This window comes from Naegleria fowleri (assembly GCF_008403515.1).
Source record: "Naegleria fowleri strain ATCC 30894 chromosome Unknown tig19, whole genome shotgun sequence".
Lineage (NCBI taxonomy): Eukaryota > Heterolobosea > Eutetramitea > Acrasida > Naegleriidae > Naegleria > Naegleria fowleri.
Genome location: NW_025407951.1, coordinates 41,578 through 67,882, shown reverse-complemented (window position 1 = coordinate 67,882; position 26,305 = coordinate 41,578). Strand labels below are relative to the sequence as shown.

General features: G+C 36.9%; 12 protein-coding genes across 12 annotated transcripts; 4 read left to right on the top strand and 8 right to left on the bottom strand.

Moving 5' to 3' along the window:
• Positions 1-299: 299 nt before the first annotated feature.
• FDP41_013386 (uncharacterized protein) lies at positions 300-929 on the bottom strand (the record flags this gene model as incomplete). The annotated part of the gene is made up of 1 exon (XM_044704010.1): positions 300-929. The coding sequence occupies one exon, from the start codon at positions 927-929 to the stop codon at positions 300-302; it is 630 nt and encodes a 209-aa protein (XP_044564885.1).
• A 266-nt stretch (positions 930-1,195) lies between these two features.
• FDP41_013385 (uncharacterized protein) lies at positions 1,196-3,593 on the bottom strand (the record flags this gene model as incomplete). The annotated part of the gene is made up of 6 exons (XM_044704009.1): positions 1,196-2,109; positions 2,235-2,396; positions 2,452-2,535; positions 2,655-2,855; positions 2,927-3,109; positions 3,188-3,593. The coding sequence occupies 6 exons, from the start codon at positions 3,591-3,593 to the stop codon at positions 1,196-1,198; spliced, it is 1,950 nt and encodes a 649-aa protein (XP_044564884.1).
• Positions 3,594-3,806: 213 nt separating this feature from the next.
• Positions 3,807-4,678, bottom strand: FDP41_013384 (uncharacterized protein; the record flags this gene model as incomplete). The annotated part of the gene is made up of 2 exons (XM_044704008.1): positions 3,807-4,162; positions 4,318-4,678. 2 exons carry the CDS (start codon positions 4,676-4,678, stop codon positions 3,807-3,809), a joined length of 717 nt encoding a protein of 238 aa, XP_044564883.1.
• A 649-nt stretch (positions 4,679-5,327) lies between these two features.
• Positions 5,328-6,932, top strand: FDP41_013383 (uncharacterized protein; the record flags this gene model as incomplete). The annotated part of the gene is made up of 2 exons (XM_044704007.1): positions 5,328-5,932; positions 6,014-6,932. 2 exons carry the CDS (start codon positions 5,328-5,330, stop codon positions 6,930-6,932), a joined length of 1,524 nt encoding a protein of 507 aa, XP_044564882.1.
• A 489-nt stretch (positions 6,933-7,421) lies between these two features.
• On the top strand, positions 7,422-8,387 carry FDP41_013382 (uncharacterized protein; the record flags this gene model as incomplete). The annotated part of the gene is made up of 1 exon (XM_044704006.1): positions 7,422-8,387. The coding sequence occupies one exon, from the start codon at positions 7,422-7,424 to the stop codon at positions 8,385-8,387; it is 966 nt and encodes a 321-aa protein (XP_044564881.1).
• Positions 8,388-8,563: 176 nt separating this feature from the next.
• FDP41_013381 (uncharacterized protein) lies at positions 8,564-10,552 on the bottom strand (the record flags this gene model as incomplete). The annotated part of the gene is made up of 1 exon (XM_044704005.1): positions 8,564-10,552. One exon carries the CDS (start codon positions 10,550-10,552, stop codon positions 8,564-8,566), a length of 1,989 nt encoding a protein of 662 aa, XP_044564880.1.
• Positions 10,553-11,175: 623 nt separating this feature from the next.
• On the top strand, positions 11,176-14,492 carry FDP41_013380 (uncharacterized protein; the record flags this gene model as incomplete). The annotated part of the gene is made up of 2 exons (XM_044704004.1): positions 11,176-13,785; positions 13,890-14,492. 2 exons carry the CDS (start codon positions 11,176-11,178, stop codon positions 14,490-14,492), a joined length of 3,213 nt encoding a protein of 1,070 aa, XP_044564879.1.
• Positions 14,493-14,721: 229 nt separating this feature from the next.
• Positions 14,722-17,127, bottom strand: FDP41_013379 (uncharacterized protein; the record flags this gene model as incomplete). The annotated part of the gene is made up of 5 exons (XM_044704002.1): positions 14,722-15,729; positions 15,825-16,132; positions 16,253-16,450; positions 16,616-16,747; positions 16,932-17,127. 5 exons carry the CDS (start codon positions 17,125-17,127, stop codon positions 14,722-14,724), a joined length of 1,842 nt encoding a protein of 613 aa, XP_044564878.1.
• Positions 17,128-17,496: 369 nt separating this feature from the next.
• On the top strand, positions 17,497-20,686 carry FDP41_013378 (uncharacterized protein; the record flags this gene model as incomplete). The annotated part of the gene is made up of 4 exons (XM_044704001.1): positions 17,497-17,735; positions 17,900-18,226; positions 18,319-19,757; positions 19,881-20,686. The coding sequence occupies 4 exons, from the start codon at positions 17,497-17,499 to the stop codon at positions 20,684-20,686; spliced, it is 2,811 nt and encodes a 936-aa protein (XP_044564877.1).
• Positions 20,687-20,726: 40 nt separating this feature from the next.
• Positions 20,727-22,553, bottom strand: FDP41_013377 (uncharacterized protein; the record flags this gene model as incomplete). The annotated part of the gene is made up of 1 exon (XM_044704000.1): positions 20,727-22,553. One exon carries the CDS (start codon positions 22,551-22,553, stop codon positions 20,727-20,729), a length of 1,827 nt encoding a protein of 608 aa, XP_044564876.1.
• A 347-nt stretch (positions 22,554-22,900) lies between these two features.
• FDP41_013376 (uncharacterized protein) lies at positions 22,901-24,870 on the bottom strand (the record flags this gene model as incomplete). Its single annotated transcript, XM_044703999.1, has 3 exons — positions 22,901-23,584; positions 23,652-24,065; positions 24,148-24,870. The coding sequence occupies 3 exons, from the start codon at positions 24,868-24,870 to the stop codon at positions 22,901-22,903; spliced, it is 1,821 nt and encodes a 606-aa protein (XP_044564875.1).
• A 285-nt stretch (positions 24,871-25,155) lies between these two features.
• FDP41_013375 (uncharacterized protein) lies at positions 25,156-25,713 on the bottom strand (the record flags this gene model as incomplete). The annotated part of the gene is made up of 1 exon (XM_044703998.1): positions 25,156-25,713. The coding sequence occupies one exon, from the start codon at positions 25,711-25,713 to the stop codon at positions 25,156-25,158; it is 558 nt and encodes a 185-aa protein (XP_044564874.1).
• Positions 25,714-26,305: the final 592 nt, after the last annotated feature.

Here is a 26,305-nt window from a genome sequence, read left to right as displayed (position 1 = left end):
GATGTCTTGATAAGAGTCAAAGAAGAGCGAGCGAGAGAGCAAAAGAGAGTGGGTTATCAGATTTTTATGATCGTCAGAGATGATGACGTGACGAAAGAGTTGTGAAAAAATTTTTCTTGTTGTTGATTAAAGAGAACATGGGATTTCAAATGTCAAGTTGTGTGTGTAAAACACATCAGAAGCGACTTGTCATTCAACAATATTGGTGTGAATTGGTGTGTGCATTGGGTCCTATTGAATTACTTTTTTGAAATCCATTTGTTCATATGGATGGTTCAGAGTGGCAATGGATCCTTTGTTCATTCCCATTGCCATTCCATTTTGCAATGAGGGATAAAAGCTTCCTCGAAAGGCTCTCCCACAATCAAAAATCTTCCTTTTAGTCTCTCCTCTTGGAAAATGCATTTCTGATAGAATGGCACAGCAGACAGTTGTGCATGGAGGTAGATTTTTGGTGGTTTGCTTTCTTGTTGTTGTTGTTCTTGATTCCTAGTACTCAAATCCAATAACACAAATCTCAATAATTTCCGACCAATGCCAAAGCCACGTAAATCCTTGAGAACGGCAAACCTTTCCATCTTCCAAGCGTTTGGTCCTGTCTTTCGGACTCTACAAGTACCTCCAATCTTTGATGAACTTCTTGACAAGTTTGATTCATCATCATGACCACCACCATCATCATGACCATCATGATTAATTGGCACCAATTCAGCCAGATAATATCTCATCATTGAATTTGTTTGTTGAACATCATCCCGATACAAGGATGAATTTAATTGTTCGGAAAACGTTGAATCATTTTCATCAAATTCCGAAGAGGCATCAATGTGTTGCTCCTCCACAAAGACTTGTCTCCGAACCGACATGACTTTCTGAAATGCCTCTGGTGAGGAAACAAGAGCAATTCTCACTTCTTCTTCTTTAGACATTTTTTGAATTGATGAATTGATGATTGGAATCTCTGCGTTCATGATCCAAGTGTTAATATTACAATAAGTGTTGTCTTTTTGCATTGACAAGACTTTCACGAGTTTCAAAAAAACAAAACTCGGTGCTGTGACATGAATTACATTTACATCCTAACTTTTAATGGTCAATCATTGAGCTCACATTTTTCGTGAAAAAGAACAAACTGTTTTTATCTCACACTTGAAGAGTTAAAAGATTATCCCCAATGAGATCTTCTTTACAACATCTATCTTCCACTAGAATAGTCTGAATTTACATCATGACCAACAGCAACAGCAGCAGCACTTTTTTGTGATCGACATCGTTTCACAACGACCAAATACATCACTGCCGTCAAACCCACAACCAACACTATTGTCAACAATACTCCAATCACAATTCCAACAATAGCTTCATCTGAAAGAGGTGGAGGGGGTTGAAAATCAGTGGTATAGAGACATGAAGGGTTTGTTGGATCCATTGCCTCAAACATTTCTTTCGGATAGGTGATTAAGAGAGCAAAAGGTTGTCGATTTGCTTTCAAGATTGAAGTCACATAGACGGCCACACTCACATACACAGAACTCTCTTTCAAGGATGAATGGGGTAATTCTTCCACCATTCTTTCCACATTATTCGTCGTGTCCACTTGGTTTCCATAATTTCCAGCAATCACTGAAAGTTTTGAAACATTAGTGTTGATCACATAGGTATTGATGAATAGGTTCAAATCACTCAAAAGTTGAGGCACAACCGCAACACTTCCTGGATAATCATACCATGCAAGAGTGGCCTTAAAGATGGGTGAAGTTTGAATTGCGTTGTTTCCATTCACTCTCTTGAAACATAATTTGAGAGAATTTGAAATGCTTTTAAAGGATTGTTCCTTCACGAGAATGTTCAATGGAGTACCATCTTGATTTTGTAACAAACTTCCCAAATAAACTCTTCCAAAACCTTCGTAAGAGTTTGGACTTCCTAAATCTGAGAGTTTGATTTGCCAATTTTTGGAGACCACAATTCCACTCATGGGAATGGAGCTATGAACAAGAGCAGCTTTTAATAAGGGGCCTGAAGGGTTCGAAATGTTCATTTTGGTTTGGAAAAACTCTCTCAATAAAGCAGCGGCTCCAGCAATCAATGGAGTGGCCATGGAGGTTCCTAGGATTGACATAATATTAATATAATTTTAAAATGGTTTAATTGATATTTTCAATGAATGGAGTATCAATAGGGAATGGTGATTTGAAATATTTAACAAACACAATAGTTCTAAAATTACATACCCATAGAGGTCATTAAAGCAGCTGAATTTCCAAGGGCTGGTGAAATGGTTCCACATTGATTAGTGGTCGTGTCTCCATCGGAATGAGCACTCACTACATTGTAACTAATTCCTGTCACATCAGGTTTGATACTATTACCCACTGCTGGACCTTTGGAAGAGACTATGACAAGCAAAAAGGATGATTCAAATCGAAAGGGGATGAAAGGAATACTTACAAAAGGCCAAATTGAACTCATTGAAGGTGGATGGATTGCTCGTGTATAAGTTCTTCCATGCACTTGGACAGCAGACAGCTCGAACTATTCTTATTCAAAACAATAAGAGATTATTCCAATAAGGTTCCAAAAAAAGAATTCCAAACGATTCCATTTAATACATTACAAAAAAAATTTGAAAAGAAGACAAAAGATAAACTTACCAAATTCTTGATTTTTTCCAGTATAGGCACAACATTCGTCAGGAGTTGAGAATGGTAATTTAGCATTTTGAATGTTGTTTTTAAAATCTTCATAATACACAGATTCCTCGAATGCAGAATTTGAGGTCAAACTTGCACCCACAGCGATTACATTCTTTGCTGTTGCAGGAGATTCAGTATTTCCTTTCGAAGATATTCCTCCTGAATTTCCCTTTCAACAAGAAATGAAGTGGCATGTACAATTTTACAACTTTGCAAACTCTCACACTTACCACAGCAAAAAAGAATGACACTATCTTGATAATCCCACAAGGTTTGATCCACATCTTGACAGAGAGAATTATATTGATTAGAAATAGAGCAACAAGAGTCGCTTCCAAACAATGCATGGCAAGTTTCGTCTGACACATTTTGACCTTCTTTGTAACCGTCCTTTGGATTCTTCCACACGCAATCTTTACAATCGTATCGACATTAAAAAAAATAATCAGGTGGTAAGTTTGCCCATGAATTTGAAAAAATTCTTGCTCCACTATTGTAGGCAGGTTTGAAAATGTCATTTCGATATGAATTAGGAATCATGACAAATGGATTTCCAGTTTTTTTTAAATCCACAAAATAAAGTCTTGAATTTGGAGCTATTCCGTGATATTCATTGATTGGATTGGCATTGGAATTGAAAGCCAAATTTTGAATTCTTCCACAAATAGAACCAGCTACGTGAGTTCCATGTCCATCCACTTCGTCTTGACCATCCGAGGATATGAAACCAGATTCAGAATAAGCAGACACTGTATCGTATCCAACAATTTTACGATGATTCATGTTGACACTGTTGGTTTTCACAATGGGATTGTTTGCATCTCTAAATAAACAATTGTCCCAATCAATTCCTGAATCAGAAAGTCCAACAATTTGTCCATTTCCTAAAATTCCCATGTCATAGAATGGAGGCAGACATTTCAATACTTGGAGAAGGACCAAATCCTTGCATCATGACACTCGATCTCTTATTCATCCATTGATAGTCGTGTTTTCTTTCAATGAAATGAACATGTGCATATTCTTTCAAAATTTCACCCACATGTTGAGCCACCAGTGGAGAGAAACTCATTTCCAGTTTATCCTTTGAAGAAACTTGAATTCGAGAAATTATTGAAGGATTCTTTTGGGTGTTGTTTTCCATTGCTGTTGTCGTTGTTGGGAAAACCATTCTGTGAGTTTGGAATTCAATTCATTGGCAATGAGATGAGCTTCTTCGAGTTCTTGATTGACAAGAATGGCATCAAGAGATGGGAGAATGGTAATAATGACATGTATCAGAATCTTGTTCGTGCTGTCATTCTTATTAACAGAACTACTGGAAGTGTGAAATGTCTCGCCAAGTTGTCGTTGAGCGAGTTGTTGAATTTTTTGAAAATTCAAAGCACTTTTGAATCTTGGTTCATATTCATCAATCCATTCAATAGCTTTGAAAGATGAAATGATTTCTGACGTTTTGGCCACCACTGCAAAGACATTTGAAAATCTCAAAGGTTTTCCAGATTTCATAACCATGGATTGTAGCCATTCCAGTCTCTATCAGTTGCATTCAACTTTGCCATGAATGGTTCATCCTCATTGAATTCATTTGTAAATTCCTTCAACTTGACAATAAACTGACTTCGAGGTTCATTCAATTGTTTCACAATTTGAACTTGTTCATTGTAGTCCACTTGTTTCAAACGATTCACAGCAGAAAACGAATGAATCATTTCTCTTCGATTCATGAGTGTTTGCAATCGATTCAACTGGTTCATCAAATTATTTTCATGAGAGAGTGGAAAGGAAAGAGTCTCTTCTTCAATCAAAGAGGAATGATCACGATTCTCTTCGTGAATAAGCGAAACGAAGGGAATGGCTTGCACTGACGATGCATGAACATGAGGATATGCAAGTTCGTTTCCTTCTAAAAGAATCCACAACATGACGAAGAGGAGAAGGAGACAAATACCCAAGAGTTGTTGTTGAGAAGGTGGTTTCATCTCTGATTGTTGACATCAATGTTTTTTGTCTTGTATTATATTTGTGAGATGAGATGGTGCATGATGTTTCGTTGAAATACTAATTCGGGAATCCTTTATCAGAACGGACAGATGACAGGGTTGCAACATTCTGGGAAATTGTCGGAATGTTCTTGCTTAATTTGAAATTGATATCTTGAAAGTGTTCATGAGGATATCAATCGATATCGCTCGTTAAGAGGTTTCACCCTTCAGCTTTTCCATGTTTGAATCGACGCCAATTTTTTTTTGAAATTGTTCAACGCCTTTCAACAATGAAGGTTTGGCAATGTGCACAGTTTACAAGCAACGGGTTCTCTTGGTACTAAGAGTTCAATTGTCGTATTTCTAGGGAACGATATTTCCTCGTGAGAACATCACCCCCACAAGTCGTCCTCAGTTGGTCCAACAGAAAAAAAGGGAGAGTGTCATGTCCCCGGCTTTCTCGAGAGTTTCATGAAGTCATTGTGATTTTTCCTGATATGGATGCTCTCATTTAACGAACTTCCGACTGTAAATTTTCCAAAAAAATCCTCCGAATAACCGTAACGAATAAGCGCCAAAAAATAAGCCGTTATTATTTTTTTGATTCAGCAAGTGGTTCAGAAAGAGAACCTCAATCAAGGCCGAAATGTCGGAAGTGAGCAACAGCAGTACTGCTCTTCCTTCTTCTACGATACAAGGAGTATTGAATACTTCACGATCGGCATCAGCATCAACATCGACCACAACCACTACAGCAACAACATCGTACCAGACGAGTAGTTCTTGTCCAACCGTACATCCACAAGTGTTGCAACAGGATCGGATCACATCGGAAGGAGGAGAAGAGGACTCGATTGGAAGTCAGGCTCATCAGTTACGGAGAGGAAGCCCACCAACACGAAATTTAAAAACACAAGGAGATGTTGATTCTATTAGAAATTTACAAAATAGAAGAACAAGTACTAGCACGAACGAATTGTCAACTTTGAAACAATATGGAAAAAGTAGATCTAGTAATGATCCGAGCAAGTTATTGGGAACAAGGGACACTAGAAAATCAAAAATTCCTCTCCCTATTAATTTTAAAGAAGTGGATAGAAAATGGAAATGTGTCGAGGACAAGCATGCCACAATTTCAAGGACCTATGAAGTTGAAGGAGTTTCAACAACGCTTCAAGCTCTACAACAACAGTTCGATTGGAGTGACACTGAAAAATCACATGCTCCAATACCCTTAAAAACAAGACATAGGTAGGTGCTGCATGACGAAAAAAGCACACTTTTTGTTGTTCGTAACACATTTTTATCTAACCTCATTGTTATTGAATACAGGTTTTGGAAAGATTTGAGCCACCTGGACGACTGCAATACGCGATTTGTTTTGATCGAAAAGAATTTAGTTCGAGCCGAAAAACACAAGAAAGATTTACGAAAAGAGGAAGAACAACAGATTGCCGTTGGCTATCGTTTTAGAATGTTTGGAAAGGTAAAAGTACCTTCGCGTGTTCCTTCCATGAGTATAGAGAACTTACCTTCGGTTACATCTCAAAACAATTTACTTCAGGTATCCCCTAACGGTATGCTGAAAAGAAAGCCCTCAGAACGGGTTTTCAAAGCAATAGAAGAGGCACCAAAAACAGAAGTAATTGTGGACATGCCATTTGATTTATCTTTAAGCGATTATTTAAAATTTGTACGAGAAAAACAGCCTCCGGATGTGACATCTCAAACAGATGGTCCCGTCTCTCCGTCACCCAGATTAACTTCCACTTCCAACAATATTTTCCTTAATGATACTACACCTAGAGGGGGATCTCTTCTTACGAAACGAAAAACCGAAAACAAATCAAAGGAAATGAAAGAAGAATATACAAAAAATCCTAACTTATTCGAGATGTTGCTTACTCTTGACAAAAAAACAAGAGATCAAATAGATAGAGACCTTTTAAGAAAACAAAAAGATTTGCCAATGAAGAAACAAAGATCTTCGTCGATTTCTGATAACATAATATGCAACATACCATCTGTATATCAAAGTTTATCAAATTTTGGAAAGATGATACCAAAAGATGCTTCCCTAAATGAGTCTATTCAAGTCTCAACTCCAGACGAGGAAGTCATGAAAAGAAAAAGATTGTCGATTCGTAACATGTCAAAGAAATCAATTTTACCATCGAGGGGAATTGATCCTTCCAATCCCTTGTTTTATGTTTTCAGAGTAGGTTTATTGAATGATGTAATTCCGAGATAACTAACCCTCTGGTTGTTCTCATCACTTTCTGACAGTTGAGATTATTGAATTACTCCAACTCTGAGTTTCAGCTTCAAAAAACAAAATTCAATATTACCATCTCGCAACTACGTTCTCACCACTTTATTGATATCGATACCTTTAATACTAATTTATTTGTCACACTTTACAATCAATCCGTAAGTGTTACTAATAATACCATTTCAAAACAGAACTATTGTAACTATCAATATCAGGTGAACGAAAACGGATATATAATACCAGAATACGATGATGAGGAATGTATATTTTCATGCGCCGAAAGTTTGCCATGGTTGAATGAGAGTACGGTGAGCAGACTGTTGGATCAACATTTAAGACTTACTATTCAGAGATGTCAAGATAACAAACCATTGTTTGATTGTATCATTTCTTTTTCTGTCAAGGAAAGGTTATTTGTTGTGTCGCATCATCTTGAAAACGCGCCACTTCCTCGACAGAACTCTGAAAATGAACACCTGTCAAGGAAAGTTAAATACGAATTTTCTAAAGAAAGATAAAAAGCAAGGAACCAACCAGGGAACCTATCATTTGAAAAAAACAAGATCAGATCAAAAGTTTATATTTGTGACATTTGGTGAAAAGGAAAATCCGTCCACCAATCGATTCGATTTAAATTTCCCACCAACATTGAATTTGGTGGTGAATGGAATGGGTCCTTTGAAACAACGGTCTGAACTGAATTTTGACAGCTTGGATATTTTTGCTCATCGAAAAGGACAGCATCTGTTGAATCAAGAGAACATTGAAATCGATGAAGAAGACACAGAATTAATGAACTTGGGTGGCTTAGATCCAATGTCAGATAATGAACAAGAGATTCACGTTGAAGAGGCAGAGGGACATACTTCCCATCACACTTTAGAAAAGGAAGAATTGGAAAAGACTTGTAATTTGGTTGAAAAGATGCATGACTCAACAATTAAGGAAGAGCCACCTTCAAATGTTTCACATCTTTCAAAGCTCGGGCGATATTTTGATTTCTCTCAACACAGGACCGCTCAAGATCATAGCATCTTTGAGAATTCGACTTCTTCTTCGCTGGTACAGCCACAACACCCTTCTATTCCAGTTATAACACAGCCTGTTACTTTCTATTCTCATGACACAAATGAAACTGTCCTTGTCACTGCCACCAAAGAAAAGAATTCCAATTTAACAAGAATTCACAAGAGGGTGCCTCACACTCCAAAAGCTGTGATTGATTGCCACGAACCAAAACCGTTGACAGAAATTTACAACTCATTTGACAATTCCCAAAAACTACTTTCCGAACATAAGGAAATTTTTGCTCAACAGCAAAAGAATGGAGCGCTAGGAATGATCGACATGAACATGTATGAAGAAATCAGAAAAGATGCTCCTTCCACAGATGCAATCATGGTTGGAAACCGCAAGCTTATCATTAACTTGTAACTAAACAAACGTCACTCCAAAAGAGCTTTCTGCTTGGAATTTATTCGGAAAAAGATTGAGGAAGCTTTCGTTGAATGAAATAAAGGTGTAAAATAAAAGCTTTTGGTTGACTTGGAACAAAAAATTTATGGACCTTCACAAACTTCGTACTTTATAATCTGCCACTTGAACACAACCTACTTTTCGCTTGATATCGAGAGTGATTGCACCAATTTTTCAAATTTTTCATGAAGCTGAGCCAAGCCTTCAACACTCAATCTTTCAATAATGTAACACTTAGCTGCAAATGTCTTATCTTGCATGGCTCGTTTGATAGCACAACGCAAACAATAATGATTCTCCTTCTTCTTTTCCTTCATCGTTACAGCGCTAATATAGCAATCAGAGTTGCATTCACAGCATCGAATATTATTGTCCTTCTGGGAGCATGTCCTCAACTTTTCAATATTTCGGTTCGAAATGCATGGCATTTGGCGTGCTTCTTTTTCAGAAATAAGTTGGAGTAGCTCCGTTCTAAACTCTTTCTCGTTGTTGAAAATATGTTCCAGCTCTTCCTTCATGAATTTACAAGTTGTATCAAAGAATTTAGATGAGCCCTTTTGTCTCTTTCCTGAAAGAATGGATGTAGCGGCAGAAATTATTAATTGCTCTGATGGGAATGTAGTTTGTCGTTTGCACTCATAGTACTTGGACATGGCCAATCTGTTATATTGGAGCCATGAGTATGATGTAAAGTTTACAGATTCTGCAATGTTGAATCCTTGATTGAATCCAGCATGATAAGCCCGTGGAAATGTTACCACGATGGTACCAGGTTCGTGGTGAAGTTTGTAGACAGGTACACCCTCTCTTGCGAGAATGGTTGGTGAGATTTGTGTCACAAGCATGTGGAGAATGGCTGGTTGGCCATCAATCAAGTGAGGAAACAGTTTGCGAAAGACTTGCTCGAACTTATCGGCCCCACACGCAGGAATGCCATACCATTGTTTGCCTGCACCATGATGTATGAAATTGAGAGCATACATAAAGTGATCCTCCACGTGCCAACAAAACGAGCTGAATAACATGCCTATATAAAGCATTGGAATGTTCACACCAGGAATATCAATATTAAGGAAAGAAAGCAATGAGTCAGGAAGCTTGGGCAGCAAGTTAGCATCCCAGCCACATTTCCAACTTGGTGGAAAGAATGACTTGTGCTCAGACACTGGTAAATCATTTCCGTACTGTACTTGAATTTGTTCTTCGGGATTATGGACTATTCTCCAATATTCACGTTCGATATCATCTGCTGTGATGTGATTGATATCTTCGAAATAGTTTACTCCTTCCACTTTCTTAAACCCTCCATTTTTAGCAAGCTTCTTTTTTTCTTTCTGTGGTAAGGTTACAGTTGTACCCCTCTGAATTCTTTCCGTGAAATAATCTCTAAAGAATTTATCTGCCATTTCCTTATACTTTTTCAATGAAATTGGCTTCTTTGTTCTTTCAAATCCAAACAAGTCGTCTTTAGCTGAGGTGTTTCCAGTTTCGGTAGTGCTTGAAGAGGCTTGTGTTACTGATTCTGATTCAGTCTTTATGTGTGATGTGGGGCTATTCTTAAGCCTCTTTTCAGGAGTTTCGGTGTTTGGAAAGAGTTCTTCGATTTTTCGTTTCAAGTTTTGAGTGGCATCGTCAGATACCAGAATATCTTTTGAAGTTTCTTCAACTGGTTGGATGATGTTGTTATCATTATTTGAAGGAAACTCTCCATTTCTAACCATCTTTTCAAATTTTCGTTTTTGTTCTAAATTTCTAAATTGTAGTTGATTAATATTTTGAATTTTGCATATGAATTTAAATGCACTCGCACTAACTTCTAGATCAGAAAAGTCTTCTGCTGGCTCTAGCTTGTATTTCTCTGGAGGTACAATCTTTACAATACCGTACTTTTCTCCAATGTGTCTGATTGATTCAACATATTCAATGGGCTTTAAAAACTCCTCTTCGGTAGGATACAAAGTCGCAGCAAATGGAATATCGCTCATATCTGCAGGGTTCCATTGTCCCGATGAAGATGATGGAGTGTTTGAAGAAGGTTCTATGGTCATAGGATGGTTGTATTTTGAAGAAGAGGCTACGGGTGATGTGGTTGTGCAGGTTTGGCTTGGTGGTTGAGAAATCATCATCATCATTTTCAAACTAAGTTAGAGTTGATATATTTTCGTTAGAGAGGAAATGTATGTTACAAATAGAAAAAAGGTTTTTCGTTAGGGTCCTAATGATGATGGATAATAATAACACGAATACTATGGATATGGTTCAAGTGAACAAAACACGCTCAGAAGCTCGCTGAAAATAATCTCTAGAGAGGACGGATGATGGTGCAGCAAGAAAATGATTCAACTCCGTGATGAAAGACTTTGAATTTTTTTCCTACTTTGGAAGTTTTTGGTGTGCTGGATAACGTGGAACGCAGTAATGATGTTGTTGTTGTTGTTGTTGCTATTGCTGTTTTCGTGGTGATTGAATTTCGGAGCATGTTGGGTGTGATAAAGCCGAGACGTTCGGCTTACGGGAAGAAGAGCTGTTTTTCATTCCTACCTCTCTCAATGATGACAAGGAGGAATGAATTCCTCTTGAAAAAAGCTTACAATATTTTCTTGTTTTTCATGTGAAGAAAGATCATCCATGGAGCTTATCGTGATGATTAGAGCAGTATGATGATCCTCTCACAACGTTGTCTGAGTCTGTGCTTTCTATATTTTGTTTTTTATCAAACAATTTTAAAAAGGCGCCAAACCAAAAAATGGAAAGTCGCAGCACTTGTTGGAATTCATCATCATCATCATCGGGAGGTTGTGATGGTTCCGAGAATGAAGAAGGTAGTAGTGATGAAGGGTTTGACAATGATGTAATGCAAGGATCCTCCTCGGTTGGGATGAGAAACGATGAATATAATGCCTACGATTTTGAAGATCAAGAGTTATCATTGGCAGACACTTCCGATCATCATCTCAACACGAATGTACTTGTTTTGTTGAGAGAGTTAATTGGAGAAGATGATTTCTTGTGGCGTGAAGATCAATCGTCATATTCGGAGGGATCCTATTTTAGTAAGGAAAGCTGTGATGATATTGGCTATGGAGAAGGAATTATGAGTAATATGACTTTTTTGTGTTTTCCTCTTGAAGTGGCACCATCATCCACACAACTTGACAAATTACTTTCAAGCAACAACTTGAAAGACTCTAGAGAGAATAGTGAGAATGAATTGTTCTCATCGTCAGAAGAACCATTGATCAAATCCACTCTGAACAACGATTATCATTATCAAATTACCATTAATCCTTATCAAGGTGACGATAAATTGAAATGTTGCATTCAAATCGATGAATGTTGTGGAACATTAATTAATTCTCGAATTCAATACGATTTTTTGCGAGATTTTGTTAGAGTTTTTGAGTACACCATTTTAACACGAGGTGAAAGTTTTTTGAAAATAACAAATATTCTGGATAGTGCGGACAGTATTTCTTTTTTGGAAAATGAAATTGAAATGAGCTTAGTTAAAAAGAGAGAAGAGGAGACGCGCCGCTTACTGGTCATTCCAGTTAAAATTCAACAACATGTCATTTATTTGGGATTATTATTGGTGGACATTTCAACCGATGTCAATAACAATATTCGAGTGACTCATAATGCATTTTCATTTGAAAATGAAAAACGTGAGGGCTTATTGAAATATATCGAAATGAAATCTCTAACTAATGACGATATTCATTCAGAACAGAGAGATTTTTCAAAGAGTGAGACTTCAAATTTTTGTGTGAATATAAGGAACGAAAATTTCTTTACCATAGCAGATGTGACCATGCATGAGGAAGTAATTTATGAGGCAGATTCCAATCGACGGATACTTATTCATTTTGAAAAGAAATGCCACGAAAAATTCTGTTTCACTCCCATCTCGGGAACGCCAACACTCACACTAAAAGGTTCGCAATTTTCCTTGCATTCCATACAAGAAAACGCAAGCAACGTTACTATGAGCTTTAGAGTTATTGGCGACACTGGACAAAGTCAAGACGTTTTCTCCAATGAAAGTTACACTTTATATGTTAATGTGGCGTTTATTCATACATTTTCGAGCACTGACCTCAAGAATATTAGAGATAGCATACATCTTACAACTTTCTCAATGCAAGAAAGCCCAGAAAACCATTCATATCTGGAGATATTACAATCTCACCATGTCATCACGCATCATATCAGCCACGAATTTATGAACATTGCCCTACATCATGTCAATAAGAGAGATATTATGGGTTTTACACTTCTTGAAACGGTACTGTGTTTGAGGTTGAAAGAGCATGTTGCTTTTCTGATTGAACGAATGGGATTTGATCCCAGCTCACAAAACCCCATTAGCAGAATGAATGCATTCACATGGAGTTCGTATAGCACTACGAATTCACAGAATAATTTCTCCAAGTTAGATCACAAGTATCTGCTTCAATGTTGGTCCAACTATTGCATCAATTCGTTAAGAGACCTGAATAAGGACCCTTCATTGCCAGAAAGATTTCGAACAAATATGAAAAAACTCTCATTAGAAACTTGTGATTTGGATGAGAGAACTTCCATACGATTACAAAATTATTTGAACGCTACTTGTTTTTTGGCAAGCCACTTTAGAGAAGAAGCAAAAGGCCTCTTTTTGGCATTTGATTTAGAGAGTCACCGTTTGGGTATAATTTTTGGAGGTAATTTTCTTGTGTGGGATGAATCTTCATTGCTTGTGACCGTCGCCCCATTTTGTGACAAGCCTAAAAACTTGTTATGTTGTGTCTTTGAAAGTTCAAATCCAACAAACATGGAAAGTGGAATATCTATGCAAAAGTTTGCTCGAAGTATTAGTGAGACGAGTTGTAATTGGAATTGCAAAGTTTCATCAACATCATACAATAGTGGACATTTTTGCATCTATTTACTTAAAAAGCTTCAATTATGGGAGAGTATTTCTGTGAAAATGCAAGAACAACTCTTAATGTTCACATTTGGAAAAGAGTGTAAATTCGAAAAATTGGAAACTATTATCGAGCTCAACACTCTTGTTGATGAATCAAAACACCTGACAAATGTTGTCACCGAAGTCGATTACATGCCTCTCGATCAGGTTTTTGAGCTGGTTGATAATAGCAATTATCATTTAGGAATCCAAAATGATCATGAAGCAGAGGATTATTCTTTGATCGAACAAGAGTTTAATATTGAACATCTGGACTTTATGAGAGATGAGTTCCACAAAGTAGGAGAGGGTGGATTCAGTACTGTGTATAAATGCTTTGACAAAGCACAACAACAGTGGAAAATTCTAAAAATTGTTTCCACTGATATTGAATCTGAATGGAGTGCCGTAAGTGGTAATTGCCGTTTCATATCGTGCGTTTCTACTAATGACTAAATTTGTGATTGAATCATGTATTTTACACGAACTTGCATATGATTTCACATTATCAGTGTAAAGAATTTTATAACATTAAGAGCGATTATCTTGTTCAAATTGAGGACTTTGGTATTCTAGATGACGAATTGTACATTCTCATGCCTTATTATCACTTTAAAGATTTGCTACATTTCATTTCGAAACAACATTCACTGACACCCAAGCAATTGTTGAGTATTTTCTATCAAATTGGAAGGGCTCTTTGTGATATTCATTCTCACGGACTCATTCATAGAGATGTTAAATTGCAAAATATTTTTGTAGAGAGTTTTGAACTTGATGAGAGTATTCGAGTGAAACTTGGAGATTTTGGATGTTTTATTAAAATGAGTGAGAATGAACAAGTTGAAGACATGGAAAGCTATCGTTCATTTGGATCTGAAACTTACAAGCCGCCAGAAAGTTCTCAACACATTTGGACCTCTCAATCCGACGTGTGGAGTTTAGGAGTTTCCATGCTGCAATTGGTATTATTGTTGATGCGTAAGAGCAACGACGAGTCACATAATGGTCACACAAGTATTTCGAGTGAGGAATTATTTCAAGAGGAATTCAAGCAACAGATTTTCAAATCACTTCCAGAGGTGAGTATTTCATTGGCATTGCAACAAAAATGATCGAGAGCCCATTCCATACCATGCACGAAATTAGAAATATCAAATCCTTATACCAATATTTGACAAATGTCTTCAATTAGATCCTAAATTACGCATCAATTCAAACTCACTTGTGGAAAAACTGAAAGAGTTTCAATATTGACAATCGAATTTTCAAAAAGATGATTTAATGAAACTCTGTGGATCACAGTATTAAGAATTATAATTGACAAAATTTTGACTGAAACAATTATTTCAGAGAATTATAATAAGATCCTCCTCCATAATTAATACCCTCACTACCTGCTAACGGAGTTGAATTCGCTGAAGACCCTCCTCGAACATATCTCGACAGCTTACTACTTCTCAAACAAATGACAGCCACAAAACACAACAAAATGAATGAAAAACCTCCAAGAATGGGCAGCATAATCATCAAAATCGTATTCTCACTTCTCTTTGCTTCATATAATGCTCTCACACAAATATCTGCCTTGTTATTTCGACATTCCATGCACCAATCATGTGGAATGGCATCTGCATAACAGACATCCTTAAAACTTGAGAAGGAACAATTGAAGGAAGTGTCTGATCCCATTTGACAACCCGTTCCTCCCAATGACAACAATGAATATTCCCTAAAAGAGGTTTCATTGAATCCACTATTGTATCGAATTCTCACATAGAAATCTTTTTCCGTGGGTTTTTGAGTAGTAACAGTGTCACTTTGATGTAATTCCACAATGATGTGTGCTCCATAATTTGGAATTTTTCGTAACTCTGAGTAATCTTCCGTGAGTCGAAGCGCTGCCATCAGCGACAAAATACTCACATCATGAGCACTGTAATGAACATACTTGTAAGGAATGTTTGAGGGTTCATCAGGATCTTCACCATAGGGATAGGGTTTTCGTGGAACAGCGCCACCACTACCAGTGAGAGAAGCCACCATCTTGTCCATCTCGACAATCATTTTCTGAACGAGTGGTCCACCTCCTAGTTTTCCTTGAACTTTTCGTGAGAAGGTTTCGAGTGTGGCAATATTTCCAATAGCATTGACTTGATCCCACGAGTCAAGAATGGGTTGAAGAGTGAGTTTGTTGTGAGATTTTTGAACGGTGAGAAGATCATAGACAATGTATAAGGAAGAATAGTCAATGGGTTTTTTGAAGACAGGATAGTCCTGAATGTCGCCGCGTTGGTTCATTAAGGAAGGGTCTGAAATTAATTTGTAGAAAGGAATGACCTTTTCATTGTTCTGATATTATGGATGATTGGACATACATTTGTGTTATGTTCACAACAATGAAAATATTAAAAAACAATGTTCAACATTGAAAAGAAATTACGAACCTCATTGTTGGATTCAGAAAACCAGAAAGATAACAATCCTGTATTCTTTGATTTCGAGTGTGATGATGTGACAGAGCTGCTTGAAATAAGGTCATTTTGAAATGGAATTCCTGTCCAGTTCGAAAGTTTGGTAAGGTATGGTTTAAATTTTTGCATTTTGTCCAAATATTCTTGTGATTGTTCATTCTCTTCATTTCTCTGATCGATGGCTGGACACTTTCCATAGGCACTCATCCACAACTCGTTGATGGAGGTTTGTGTATGTACTGGAATGGGTTGTAGAAAGTTTGGTAATGAACTTTGTTGACCTGTGGGTTTTGGATTTGTAAAATATAGAGTGATTTCAGTGAGACAAAAATTATTTGAAATATAATAATGATTGTTTTTGAAATCACAAAAGTTTTCACAAAAATACCGATCCCACTTACCATTGAGTGAAATATCAGTGGCAGGACCTGTTCCCAGTGGAAACATGGCCTGTGCAATACTAAAAACTGAAAATAAAGTTCGATCATAATCTGTGGCATAGAATCTAAAATGTTGAGGATTCCAGTGTGCAGTTGAAGTTGCATCGTTATCCATTGGATACACAAGACCATCAATGACATTGGGATTTGCTACGTTTGCTGCGTAGAGATTTTCATTAGGCAATTCAATTTCAATATATTGATTTTTAAATATCAAAGAGTTCAATTTTCAAAATAATTTAACAAATTCGATGGTGCATGGAAATATTCAGCATATTCAGAATAAATGGTTTCAAAGAATGTTGAAAAAATCCATGTACACACCTCCATTGGAATTCATCACTCTCGAAAGATATCTTTGATTGAATTGTTGTCCAACCTGGAAACATTGTTGAAGTCCAAGTCCAGTGAGCTGACCCTGACCAAATGGTACCTTCACAGAGGGCTGTTTTCCACCTATTGTATGATATGAATTTTTTAAAAATTAATAGTAGTACATTCAACATGATTTTTTCGTTATCCACATTCCATAATTAGAAAAAAAAATTCAACAAAATTCAAAAATTGAAAGTATATTCATTCAAACAAACATCAACCATAAATGATGAAAAAGCTTCCACTGTCCGTGCCTACCACCTACCCGCATACGAATACATGGCCAAATCATTCTGCCAATCCCACTTATCATTCGGAATTTGATACAATGAAACAGGTGAACGGTCGCAGTGTCTCGATAAGACTTGAATCTGAACAATCTTTCCGAAAACTACAAATGCCGAGAACTCGATCACCAACAACAACAACAGCACTGGCAGCAAGGCTCTGAAAAGGTTCATTTTTTTTGAGGAGTTTTTGTCTTTAAATTTTCAGGAGTTGAAAATGTGAGAAAGCTCTTTAAATTGATGTATACTTGTAGTAGTGGTGGTGATGGTGACGGTGGAGAGTGTGGGTTAAATTTTAGATGAGAGTACACGTGTGAGATTTTGTTGATTTATTGTTGTTTGTGTTGTTTGTGTTGTTTGTGTTGTTTGGGTTTCTGTAAAATGTTTGAATTTAAATTCTCATTATGAGAAAAAAAAATATTCAAAGAATTTTTGTGAGAAATTTTGTTTTGAATTGATTGCAATTCGTCATCATCAATTCTGAATTTAATAATATTGATTAAAAAACGAGAAAATACTCCATAATTTGGAAAAACTTGCAAGATGGGAAATAAGGCAACAAAAACACTCGGAGAAGAACCAAACTCTGAGATAGACTTTTTAGCTGCAAATTCCTATCGGGAGGATTTATTTGAAGTCTTTCCAATTGTGATTGAAAAGTTGGAGAGTGGTGTCGTAGAGTTGGAAAATTTTGAAAAGTTGTTGGATGATCTTTCAGCGCATTACAAGGCTTTGATCAAGAAATTTTCAACATTGAGAAAGAAAGAAGCATCATCTTCCGAGTAAGTAGTAGCGGTTGATCATGTTGATTTATTGAATCATCCGTAATGATTATTATAATTATTATTGATGAACATAATTTTTAAATACTTTTATGGAAACTGTCACACGATGTTGACCTCTCATGATGATGCTGACGACAATTGACTCCTCTTCTCGAAAACAGCACACGGAAACCAACAGAAGTGTTGGATAAATTATATTCGGGTCTTGAAGTGATGGCTCAAAATTATGTCACCACTTGCAACGAATTGGAAAATCTTGCAAAAGATGTCGATGAAGTGAAAAAGGAATTGGAGAACTATATTATCATGGCAAAGAAAGAGGAGAAACAGTTGAGCTCACGACTCGTCGCTACGCGTAAAGAGGAAGACAAAATTCGTGATAAATATTTTGATGAGAAACAATACATTCAGGAAACACAAGCAAGTATTCTTGTGACAGAGGTGACGGAAAAGAAAGTTCAAGATCTTGTCAAGAAAATTGCGCAAAGGTAAGTTTACTGATTGTCTCGATCGAAGAAAATTTGCGACCATGCAAATTGTGTTCCTTCACATCATCTGGTGATTCAAAAATTAACTATAGTGAAGAATACGTGTCCAAACTAGACAGGGATGCTGATGTTGCCAAACGAAAAGTCAAAGAAGTGAGCAGTGAGTATGACACAAAATTGAAGAACATTCTTTCTCATTTGGAATTCATCGATCGAAAGAGATTCAGATACATGAAAGAAATGATTTCTCGTTTCAATACAATTCAAGTCAACACAGCTAAAATGGTAATTGAACAATCTGGAGCTATCGATAATAAGGTTGCACAATTAAATGAAGAATCAGAATTCTCAGAATTTATCAAAGCAACCAAAGCTGCAATCAATGAAAACAAGAGCAGTATTTCTCAAGAGTCAGAATATAAGCGAATGCAGCGATTGGCATCTCAGAGTTACGAATATTTAAACTTTATTTCAGATGGTGTAAAAAAGAACATTGAAGTTAAAAATCGATTTTCCGATCAACAGTTCCCACCTCTCAATATTTCTATTGATCCAACGATTGAACATCAAATTGTATTGTGGGCAAGAGCTCCCGATATTTTAGGAAATAATTTCAAAGTGTTCAGTCCAGAGACCATTTTAAGCAATGATATTTATTCGACTAATATGATTAATGATGCATGGTTGTGCTCTGCTTTATGCCTCTTGGGAGTCAAACCTGCTCTCATTGAAAGATTATTCGCTGTCAAACAAGTGAATGAAGCTGGTATCTATGAATTGAATTTATGCATTGCTGGAGAGTGGTGTAAAGTTGTCATTGATGATTACTTCCCATTAGGAAAAGATGGTAAACCGCTCTATGCTTCAAGCAAAATGGGTGATATGTGGATTATGGCAATCGAGAAGGCAGTTGCCAAAATTTTTGGATGTTACCACAAAATATCTTCAGGATTGACCATTAGTGACGCATTTGAGTTGCTCTCAGGATGTCCAACTTACTCGATCAATACCAAACATGAACCTTCTGAACGTCTGTGGAGAAGAGTTACCCAATTTGGCGAGTTAAGATACATCGCAGCCTGTACCACTTCAGATTTTACTACTCTAGCTCAACAAAAAATTGATCCTCAAGGTTTATTACCTCATCAGACCTTTGCCCTACTTGGATGTGTGGAAATTAGTGGCAAAAAAGTATTCAAATTGAAATCATTGAGAGGAAAAGCAGAATGGAAGGGCGCTTGGTCTGTCACTGATAAAGTCAACTGGACTCCTGAATTTAGAAACGCCCTAAGTGTTGAGTCTGCAACCAATGAGGGATGCATTTTCATGTCACTAACAGATTTTATGAAATATTTCTCTACAATTTCGGCATGCAAATACGATCCTCTCTTTGCAAGACATTTTATTCGATCACCTACCAATGAAGTATTTGTTTTTGATTTAATCATAGAAAATGATCAAAAGGAAATGTATATTGGACTTCACCAACTTCATGAGAATGTTAGAGGATTTTCAGGAAAGTCAGCCATTGGTAAGTATTTGTGATGAAGCATTTGTCATTATTTGAATTATCATTATTTGTGAATGACCTCTTCATCGTTTTGACAATTCCAATTTGTGGTCGAACGATAAATGATTTATTTTCCATAATAAGGATTTATCATTGCCAACAAGAAACAAAAAGTAACTTGTGCCATGCCCATTAATACTCATCACTACAATTTTACTGAACCACTCTCTTTGAGAGCTGGTGAATATCAAATTATTCCAGTCATGCCTACTGATATTTCTGGTTTGAATCGGGCTGCCTATTATGTTGTGACTGTTCATGCAAGAGGAAGCTTCAAGTTAAAACTTGCTGATTCCTCCAAAACGGTTTCGAAATTGCTATTGCCAGCTATGAAAGTACTTGTGGATTCGTATCGAATGAAAGTGCAACAACAACAGCAGACAGCAATGGCGTCACAACAAGCAGGTGCCACCTCGACTGTTTCTCCTCAACAATCACAACAACAGATTCCTCCCAATCAAGTCTTGTTGCCATTCCAAAGACAACAATCGGCACAATTTAAACCTTTGCAAGAAGCAGCTGGTGACGAGGTAGATATTCAATATGTGGTACAACCTCAAGAGAAGAGTAATTCACCACCTGACATGGCAGCAGTTCCAAGCAGTACTTCTAGTAGCACTTCTGCCACTGGTAGTGCTGCTGTTGAGGAGAATGGAAGTAAGACAACAACAATTGAGGTCAGCAATGATGGAACAACCACTCCAGCAACCATCGAAGAACCTGTGGCAACTCAAAATGCAACAACACCTACTCCGACGTCTCAAGAACCAACGCCACCAAGCACATCCCAAAACGAGGCACTAACACAAAGTGAAGCAGTGATCTCAACCGACCAGACAGTACCAACTGCAAGTGACAATGACACTACCGAAAGTTCACAACATGAATAATAATATTTAATACCATATTTTGGAAACTAACGTTTTCCATTTACAATTTGGAAATAAATTGGTAGACAAATTCTGTTCTTCCTTCTTGCTCGCTCCATTCTCGTTTGACGTCAGAGACCACTTGTTTCAATCGAGGATAGGCCCATTCAACATTCCAATTTCCATACATGTCACTCAAGATTGAATCGACATACCAGATTGGAGCACCGGTCAAGTCCTTCTCGAATTCCTTAATAGCAACACTTGCACTTCCTTTCCATCCCTTATTTTGCAAAATCACGCTGACCATCTTTCTTTCAAGAATGTCACCAAATTTGTTCATGTCATTGGCGCTGATTTTACCATCTTGAACACCTGGTTGATCATAGGCATTGATTCCTCTGAAAGCAGCCAAAATTGAGACAATTCTTTCCTCAAGTGCAATCATCATACCCATATTAAACATGTCAGCTTTCTCATAGGTACATGTCAAGAATGGTTTTCCGTTCTTATACAAGGCATTTTCAGTACCCTTAATAAATCCAAGCATTTGTCTTCCCATGCTCAAATAGCTGGTTCCTTTCTTGGTGAATTCTGTCAATTCACTTGCTTCGACATGTTCTCCCCTAAGTTCTTGCTTATCGGTTGGATCAAGCACTGAATAGTCGGAAGATCTCTTTAAAAAGTGGACAAACTTGACAATGCAATCATTGATACCCTTTTGAACTTGTTGCATGAAAGCATGTTGTTCACCTGTTCCAACACCTCCAAAGACAGTTTGACCTTCTGGATTTTCAACACCAGAATTCTCTAAAAATTGCTTTCCCAAGCTTTCCATATACAATTGTTGCAAGTAGTGTGCAAATTCACGTAAAGAATCAGAATAACCAAGAACAATCAAGTTCTTTCTTCCATGTCTCTTTTGATAATGATCCAAAAGAATTGCAGTGATGAGAGCTGGATTTTTCAATTGGTGTTCCAAGGTGTCAAACCTTCTTGTCATTTCATCCATGTAGGATTGTCCTCTCAAGAATTCAGCAAAATCCAGTTTGGCAAATGCAGCTGGAACCATACCAATGGCACTACCAACACTAGTTCTACCACCAGTTTCTTCATTCATATAGAAAGTATGTAAAAATTGGTTCTTTTGAGCAAATTTGTCAAAGTTGCTATTCTTGGTAGTAATGGCAATGTTGTAAGGTCCAATGTTTCCGTTCTGTGCAATTCCTCTATCAACAAGCAAACGATTGAAGGAATTCATGTTTCCCTTGGTCTCTGCTGTACCACCACTCTTTGACATGTTGACAAGCAAACTTTCACTCAAATCCAAAACACCCTTTTCACCAAATAATTGATCAAAGCTTTCAGCATCTGTATTACTGACAAAGTATAATTTTGGAAGACCATCACGTTGTTGTAAATCATTGTAATAAATTCCCTTGATAGCCACACACAACAACAGTGGACCCAAATAAGATCCACCAATTCCATTGAAAATTACATTCTTGTAAGCTTTGCCATTTTGTGGATTTTTGAATTTTCCACTTGTGATGGCATCAACTTTTTCGACAATATCATTCCACAACTTTAAGCTTTCATCGAGGGACTTTCCAGCAACAGATGAATTCTTCAAACGTAAATTGTAGTGATCGACGCAACGATTTTCAGATTCCGATACGATCACAGTCTTGTTTACGACTTTTCCAGACTCAATACCACGAATCTTTTCTGCAGCAACTTTCACAGCATGAGCATAATTTTCCTTCAACAAGCTTTGAATGGTTGTGGTTGGAGAGGCAGTTTGTGAGAGGAAACCCGAAATGTTGAAAGTAAAATTTGTGGAATGATCGTGAAGAGTGTAACCAGGTTGGGTGTAGAGTTTGTCCATCTTGTGATGATTGTATTCTTGTTGTGATCTTGTTGTTCAATGAATTTCATTGATTTTTACATGTATCGATGGAGGAGGAGGGGCAACATCCATCACGATCCGCAACCAACCATACAATCGGAAGTTATTATTGTTGGATGAACAAGGCATTGATGATCATCATTGTGCTTAATACTTACATTTTTTTGAGTGTGTGTTGGACCAAATAAAGAAGGAAGGTCGTGTGGATCTAAATTTGTTCCTATCGCCGTCTCATGTTGAAGAGTGTGTCCACAATGGTGAGAGAGTGTGTGGACTATTGTGGTGGCGATTCTGAATTGTTGCGAAATCGTGTGGAGAAATGAGCCTCATTGGGATTGCTGTTTCCAGTCTTCTATTTTTCGTAGCAGCATTCGTGTTCGAAGAGATTGAACAGGACATGACGTAATGAAAGTTCTAATTTTGATTAAGGCATCATGAAGGAGAGTGAAAATATGACGACCATCTTTGCTGCGTTGGAGATGGGTTTTGACCATGAAGAGTTTGTGAATTCTCTCTTCGAGAAAGCTTTCAAAATCTTTCAACTGTTGTTCGGTTTGAATGGATTGGTGAATTCTTTCATGTAATTCTAAAATAATGTCGAAACATTCTGATAAAGAGTAAGTGTTGTTGATTTTTGGTGAATTTTTGGGAGATGAAGGTGTTGGAGATATTGGATTTTGAAGAAGATAGTTTTCAAGCTTGCTTAATGCGTCAACGTCCTCGTCTTCATGGTTATGATTAAAGTCGTTCATGTCACTACTACTAAAAATTTCATTATCAATTAAATGATCAGTTTCAATGTTTTGCATTATTTCTATCACAGTATGGTTGTTGGAGGCACTTGAAGGGAATCTGGTTGGAGAAGCATTGGTGATGGATAATGTTGGTGTGCTGCTTGCTGGAATGGAATTAGACGTCATGATATATGGATCGAGTTCATTAATGATTAGTTCTAATTTACATGTTTTGACATTCACAAGGTGTGCAATAAATTCTGACAGAGACACGACCTTGTTATTGGGGTGAATATTAAATTTTCTTGTGCAGTATTCATATATTTTTCTCTCGAGAAGGTACACTTTTAAATTCATCTATTTTCACAAGTTCCTTTGATAGTAGCTTGTAAATGGTTGTAACCACATGATCGAGGGTAATTACACTATGAGATATTGTTTCTAGAATGGACGGTGAGTGATTCACTTCATTAAACTCCTGAATATTTCCAAGTTTTGTTCTCTTCTGGTGAATTATTTCCGATATTATACTTGATTTTCTTGGGGTAAGTAATGGTTCTTCGAAAAAGCATGCTGAAGAGGGAGTTTCCAACTGGCTTGGTCTATATTGTGACTTTTGATTTTCGAACTCTCGATGCAATATAAAAGAATAAAAGGCTTTCAAAGAATATTCCCCAATCAAAAACTTGTCGAAAATTGCAATGCTCTCGTAGGTACGTTTGTAAGAATTGACAGATTTGAGTATAGCTTTCCAGGTCTAAAAATTGTTTGAAAATCATTCACAAAAATATTTTGATGCAATTTCCCATATTAATTATTGAGCATTCAATCAAACCTACCATGTCAACGATGATTTTAATATTGTATTTGGTTGAAATCATGCTGTGAATGATCAGTGCTGTTGAATATCCTGGTGTTGTTATGATTTGACTTCCTTTGTTCATAAATAAATGATAACAATACTCATAAATGTCGAAAATTGTATCCCAAAGCCATTGAATAGATTTTGTGCTTTCCAAATAATTCACATTATTTTCAAAGGGTTGTTGTGTTGTTGTGTTTTTGTGATGGTACATATTTTGTGGAGTGTCTGAGTGGTTGTTCTCCTTGAATTCAAAATTGTTCATCAGCAGCTCATCATCGGAAAGCTCTTCTTCCTCCGATATTTCATGCTGAGCTAACTTTAATAATTCATCGATGGTATCTGAATAATTACATTGTAGAATTTCATTTTCAATGGAAGGCGATGCTCCTTCGCTCTCCGGATTAAAATTCGCATCGGAAAAACTTGAATTTTGCTGAGTACCCTCAAATTGTATCTCCTCCCTAGAAAATTGCAAATAATCATCAATTTTTGAATAATCCAGTAGAAAAGAAGTATTCTTTGAAAAAGAGTCTTTCCTTGAAGGAAACCCATTTAAATAATTTTTCATAAACATCCATTCCTTTTCTTCATTGTTCTTGATCTTTTCATCCCGATACGACCAATCACCCGACAAAGATCTCGTCAAGAGAGACCTCTCTGAGGTGTGTGGAGATCCCTCACCTTGAAGCCACTTCATTATTATTTTTTTAGAGAAAAAAATTCACTCAAACGTTTTCATTAAGGAAAAGCCTTACACTTGTTCTGATGAAGGCTATCGAACTCGAGAGGTTTTTTAAAAAAGTTTGAAATGTACACACAGTAATTCAACATAAATGTACAATACATAGCACAGTATTGTCCATTCTGTACCTCAATTCTCCAAAACTTGAATTTGCTTCTTCTCCGATGGATGGACACTTTGAAAAAAGAATCTTTTTGAAAATCAAAAAACCAATTCTTCTTCCTCATCTTCCTATCATCTTCATCTCAAATGTCCGAACAACATGACCAAAGTAACCACCAACGCAGCAATTCCCAACGCAAAAACCCAAAACAAAATCAACACATTCACAGCACAGCATCCCACAAATCCAAACTCCACTGCTCGTTCTGCAATTTTTCTCACTCTCCGATACGGCGAGTCTTTGTATCGATTCCCTCGGAAGCTTCTCACGTATTTCCATCGTGCATCTTCCAAGAAGGAACATTCATGGTTATGAAAGATGAAATTCTTTCTCAAGAGAGGTAAAAAACAAAAACAGGAATAGAAACAGCCACAGCATAGAAGCCAACTCCCGATGGCTAGAAAGGTACATTGACGAGTGAGGCGAATGACTTGGTCGTATTCTTCACTTTCTTTGAGTCGAAAGGAGGGTTTGGAGGAATAGTCGTCATTGGAGAGAGGAAGACCTCTGACCGGAGTGGCCAATGTAGGATCCGTTCCTCCTCCTCCGGCTCCGCTAATGTAATAACACACACGAGAGAATTGTTCATCGTAGTTGGAAGTTTGGTCTTCTGATTCGGAAGGGAAATCGAGCATGTTGAAATGGCATATATCAGCGAGTGATTCAAGAGAAAATTTCAATGCTCTGTGGATGTAATTTACTTGAAACTACACAATTATTGTTGTAAACAATTTCAAATAACAGTAGCAATAAAAATAATTAGAAATAAATTGGTGGAACAATAGTATGAGTGTCACTTTAGGTCAAATCGCACAATGGTGTTCGTTGGTTTCAAGTCTTTCTTTTTAAAAAGTTTGTTAGCCAATTCACTTCTCATTGATGCTTCAACGACTACCGACACAAACACGCTCCGTTGACTATATTAATATTCTTGGTAATAATCTGTTTTTGGACTTTCATTGTGGTATTTAATTGATAGTTAGTTTTGACTAAATCTCTCCCTTTATTTATAAGAAAGGGATGACTTTATAATAAACCCATACGTCTTCAAAAGCTGTTGTGTGTGCTACAGTTGAAATTCCAAATTTGGTTAAATCGAAACGAAAATGCATTTGGCAACTGGATGACTCAATCGGAAAAGTTCATGTTTCTTGTCAACCACTTTTTCGTCCCGTTACATTCTCCCCTGAAAAAAATATTTAATTGCGTAAACACTCATCCAACTCT